At 44.4% G+C, this 5,510-nt stretch overlaps 1 protein-coding gene across 1 annotated transcript; it reads left to right on the top strand.

The window, feature by feature from the left end:
* The first annotated feature begins 378 nt into the window (after positions 1–378).
* c1ql2 (complement component 1, q subcomponent-like 2) lies at positions 379–2,647 on the top strand. The gene is made up of 2 exons (XM_017692160.2): positions 379–1,253; positions 2,061–2,647. Exons 1-2 carry the CDS (start codon positions 666–668, stop codon positions 2,238–2,240), a joined length of 768 nt encoding a protein of 255 aa, XP_017547649.1. The 5' UTR covers positions 379–665; the 3' UTR covers positions 2,241–2,647.
* Positions 2,648–5,510: the final 2,863 nt, after the last annotated feature.

The raw sequence follows: 5,510 nt of genomic DNA, 5'->3' as shown, positions 1-5,510 counted from the left end.
GCCAAACTATCAGCGGAGCTCGCGCTGAGATGATGAGCGCTCTGCTCCTAATGCGCTCCGATCCCGTCTAATCTCCGGAAACTAGCGAGGGTCGGTATTCACACATTCACATCGCGCGTGCTCTCATCACCCTGGGGGCATTAATCCGAGCGGTGCCAGGCGTTTGCCCTGCCCCAGTGACGTCAGCACCTCCCTTCTCTCGCCACAATCACCGGACACTGTCGGGCACGGAGCGCTCGCGGCTCCCTTTGTCGAAGCGTCCGCGTGCGCTCTGCTGCGCGCGCGCGCGTCACGGCCACGCCACCACGCATCGCTCTGCTGTCAAAGTCCTTGATGTGTAAGCGATGGTGGCACGCAGCACAAGCCGCCGCTGGTGAGCAGACAGAGCTTTAAGGTTACGGCACGATCGCGTCTGCGCGCGCGCGCGTTTTCCAGCCTTCCTCGCGGGATACCTTCTGCTACACTTGGGTTTCCCCGCTTTTTTCTTTCTCTCTCTCTCTCTTTCTCTGTCTGTGCCGTCCCACGCCTTCTGCCCGTCTGTCTGTCCTCTCTCCCCTCCTCCTCCGCGTGCCACCATTGCCTCCAAAAGCCACGCGGGCGTTTTAGCGCGCGCGTCTCGGGTGCTGCAGAGGAAGCGCGTTGTGGGCGCCGCGGTGGGCCTCGCCATGGCGCTCGCCCTGGTCGTCGCGATCCCGCTGCTGGTCCAGGCCGCTAAGATCTCCGCGCACTACGAGATGATGGGCACGTGCCGCATGATCTGCGACCCGTACAGCCCCAAACCGAGCGCCACGGCACTGGAGGTGATGCAGGATCTGGGCGCCATCCCGCCACCGCCTCCACCCTTCTCTCGCGGCACCAAAGGAGAGCCGGGGAGACCGGGTAAACCCGGGCCCAGAGGTCCACCTGGAGAGCCGGGACCACCCGGGCCGCGCGGGCCGCCAGGTGACCGCGGAGACTCGGGGAAACCCGGCTTCACCGGGATCACGCCGGGGACGACCAGGAGCGAGTCTGGAGAGGTGGGCTCCGCGCTGGGTAGCATCAAGATCGCCTTCTACGTGGGGCTGAAGAACCCACACGAGGGCTACGAGGTGCTCCGGTTTGATGACGTGGTGACGAACCTGGGAAACCACTACGACCCAACCACGGGCAAGTTCACGTGCCAAGTGTCCGGGATTTACTTCTTCACTTACCATGTGCTGATGCGCGGAGGAGACGGCACGAGCATGTGGGCAGATCTCTGTAAAAACGGACAGGTAGGAGATCAGAAAACGCACACAGAGAAAAATCTGCCCATAAAAGTACTTCTAAGACTAAAATGAATAAAATGATGCAGAAGTTTCTAATCGAATGTGTTGATAAAACAATAAAGGTGTTAATAGAACATTGAATTCAATTTGTAAGTGTTGTATTAATTCAGTTTATTGATGAGAGTGCATTAAACTCTGGAGATTTTGGTGAATATATTTTAAATGTTCCACCTACATAAAGCTTGCAGGAGGATGTGGTGAGCAATGTGTTTGTGTTGTGCAACAGGAGGGAGCTACACAGGCAGAGTGAGTTAGAAGGAGAAAGGACGTGATTGTGTGACCTGATTCAATCTGAACTGCTCAGGAAAGAGAGTTATAATGAATAAACAAACTACAACTCCGCTATAGGGCGAGGGAAGGTGACTCTGGCTATAGAGGCTTCTTGCTGGAAACATCTTCAGAACAAAAGCATTCCTTAGATTAAGAAGAACTCAGCCAGTTTACATTGTTTTCCATGAAAAATGATCAACGATCGGGTTAAAATGAAAAATAGGTATGGTTAATGTTTTATTTTGTACAGTGCTGTTCATGGAGCCTGTTTTTGTTTAGGGAGTCATCACCTCAACATTAAGACTGTACATTATCTCTCCTTTCTGGACAGATGCTTCTATTTGTTGTTGATCTTAGTTCAGTAAAATACATTTAAAGAAAATTAAGGTATGATCTGTTATTGTCCCCCAACTATATTCAGAATGATGTAACCCTCCATCTCTGATGCTTTGTGTTTTGTCTGGCGCTTTTTTTCTGGAACAGGTGCGTGCCAGTGCCATTGCACAGGACGCAGACCAAAACTACGACTATGCGAGCAACAGTGTGGTGCTACATCTGGACTCTGGCGATGAAATCTATGTAAAGCTGGACGGTGGGAAGGCACACGGTGGAAACAACAATAAATACAGCACCTTCTCTGGGTTCATACTGTATCCAGACTGAGTGCTCTGAACCCTGAACTGACTCTCCAGCAGCCGCTCTTCCTGCGTTTGTGTGGAACGAGGGCAGTCCACCATGAGAAAGGCCATGCAGTGTAACCAGTGAGAAACAATGTTGTCTGAATGTGTCCTTTTTCTGTTTGACAATGTGTTGTGTGTGTGTGCGTGATAAGTGAAACATATCTAAAGCTATATATGAAAAAAAGTAATTTATTAAGGTTAAGAGCAAGATGTCTGAGTAAATAGTCAAGGTCAAGAGCAAGATGTTTGAGTTATTAGTGTAGGCCTATCTGTTAAACTCCAGGATTTTGATGGCTGGCTAGATCATATGATGTCTTGTCCTGTAGCATAACCATTACTCTGCACTGTCAGTATTTATTTATGTATTTCAATAAATTATGTTTTGTATAACTGGTTTCTTTGTGTGATTGATGAATGTGATGTCCTTAAATGTATGTCAGTGTCATGAGATGTAGCAAGCCAAAATTTGTTAATATGCAGGGCTTTTAAAACACTGTACTCTGTATCACACTGTTCAACAGTGTTTCACAATTGATTTAAGAAAATCTTTAGACATTACAAGCTATAATGTATGCTCTGTGTGTGTGGTAAAATTACAGGGCTAACGTATGTACTTTACCAAGCTTGATAAAACAGTAAATGTCCAGGTAGTCCATGATAAAGTGCTCACCTTAAAGTGCATTTTAAATGTGCAACATGATGTGTTGAAAAGAACTCAGTGGTGAAAAGTGAGGTTTGTGAGTAACTCCTCAGAGCCATGTTGATGTGCATGAAAGAGCGAGAGAATGTATGAATGTGTTAGAGAGAAAGAGAAAGAGACGGCTGCTCTTCCTGTGAGCTGCTGACTGTTGGCCGGCTCAGCGGTGGCTGAGGAACAGGGTCAGGTGGATTTCCACCACTGCCCAGCGTTGGCTCAGCACCAGCCAGATGACCAAGCATCCATCATTTTCCTCCTGTACCAGAGAGACTGACCTTTGACCTTTTATTGGCTCTGCTAGGCCATCAATTACAAATCACACAGACCATCCTGGATAGAAGGTCTCAGTCTAGCCAGTCAGCTAATACCCCAATGAAATAATACCCCAAGTCCAATTACAAAAAAGTTGGACCAATATGTTTAATACAAACAAAAACAGAATGCAAGGATTTTTAATCCTGTTTGGCCTGCATTGCATTGAAAACTACACAAAACACAATATTTTATCTCATGAACTTCATTGTTTTTGTAACTATATGTTTATGCCAAGTTTGATGCCCACAACACATTCAAAAAAAGTTAAGACAGTTGCATTTTTATCAGTTTTCCATCACATTTCCTTTGAAAGCTTAATATAATGCACATTTTCATTTGGAGACAATCAATTCTAGACTGCAAAAATGCCAGTTTAGTATCACCACAGACCCTGGCTTTTAAATGCTTTTTGACGCTGCTAACAATCTAGATGGTCCTTTTGTTCTTTGGCTTGGAGAACACCACATTCATTTCAAAAACACAACTTGTGTATGAGTTGTGAGCTATTCAACACTGCTCACACAGATAGTAGTGTTCCATTATACATACCAATACACACTGCTGTGCATCTTAATTTTTTTTTTAGTCATAGCAGCTACTAAACTACAAGCCACTCATTTTCCAGCATGAGTAATAAAACTCATGAAGTTTCTCACACTCCAAGTAATCCCAACAGCATTCATTGATGTTGAGGTTTGGACTCTGGGGTGGTCAGTCCATTGCTCTGAGAACACCAGCAGCTTCTTTGTTTTTTCTTGTTTGCCTTCTTTTTTCCTGCTATCTGTAACAGCTTCTTGAAAGCTACACATCCTTTCAGACTCACAGTGTTGAGTCTGAAAGTCTTCTCACAGTGGGCAGATAGAAACAACTCAAAGATGAAAGCTTTAAGTTCTGTTTAAGTACACGTTTTATACAGATTTTTTTTGGTGATCTACCATGCATGTTTTTTTTTTTTTTTCATTCATTATTCTTCATGCAAGTAGATTGTTTTATTTACAGTCTTCTTTTATCCACCAAAATGAATAACTTGTACTTGCCGGCTGTTTTGACTAGAAATCAAATAAACTATGGGCAGTCTTTGAATTTTGAACAAAGTACTGTAGTGTTTTAATTTTTCTAAAATGAGAAAATTCTTTTAAAAATCTTAAAGAATAAACTAAACATTGTTCTCTTCAATGTTCTGTACTAACTAGACTCTTATTGACAGTCTCATTATTAGATAATATTTATTTATTTATTTACTCATCCTTTCCTTCTGTACCTTATTATCTTTTCACCGGGGCCTTTTCATCAGACAGACAGTGCCTAAACACCATGCTTGACTTGGGTAGAAACGCACGGCTTTATCTATTATTATCTCTGTATCTCCAAATCCCTTAGATTTACAGGCTTTAACACAAGAAGAAAATCTTATGACTGATCACACAAGCCATGAATTCAGATGAATCTACACTTATACCTGCTTTCATTCCTGTTTTGTTAAAGGATAATTGTGGCTGCTGTTGAACTACATTGATCTATGGACTATATCAGTAACATTTGACTGTCAGACTGTGTGAACGCCAGATGCTGGAAGGCCTGCACCGATGTTTCTTAATCTATTAATGTGTGATTGTGGGGTGGTTGTGAAAGGCTGTGCGGTTAGAGAGATCTGGTTTGTGATAGCGTGATTAGGCACAGCTGGTGGTCACAAGGGGAAAAAAATAAGCCAGAGGCACACACGCACAGTCCAGACTCCAAATCAGCAAGGTTCTCTCCATAGTCTTGGACGTTCAGCCAGGGTGTGCAGCCCTACTTAGTTCTTTTCACATGCACACAGACATCCTTCCGCCTCAGGATGACACACATTTATCAGTACCCATGAGCATCTGTTGTCAGAACTGCCAGTGATTACAGTGACTCCATTACATCAGGCCAAGCCCCTGAGTGTCACTGCCACTTTATTTCATCATTAACTCACTGCTGGATACAGGGCTAATAGAGGCTGCACTTTAAATCAACCAAAAGAAACTGCTCAATACTGTTTATCAACATAAATTAGCACTTACACTTAGCTGCCTTTGTTCAAAACATCAATCGCTTACGGGATTCAGTTCGCTACCTGCACAGGACTTGGGCAGTAAAGGTGTTTATCGAGGTTATGGTGTTTAACACTGTAATTGTGTTTAACTTTCATTGCTGTATATGTCTTTAGGGCACCAGTGATGTTTACTTGTTTTCCCCTTTTTTGGCTTCATGACT

This window comes from Pygocentrus nattereri, chromosome 6 (assembly GCF_015220715.1).
Source record: "Pygocentrus nattereri isolate fPygNat1 chromosome 6, fPygNat1.pri, whole genome shotgun sequence".
NCBI classification, from domain to species: Eukaryota; Metazoa; Chordata; class Actinopteri; order Characiformes; family Serrasalmidae; genus Pygocentrus; species Pygocentrus nattereri.
The sequence above is the reverse complement of the archived record's forward strand: the minus strand, read 5'-3'. Positions and strand labels throughout refer to the sequence as shown.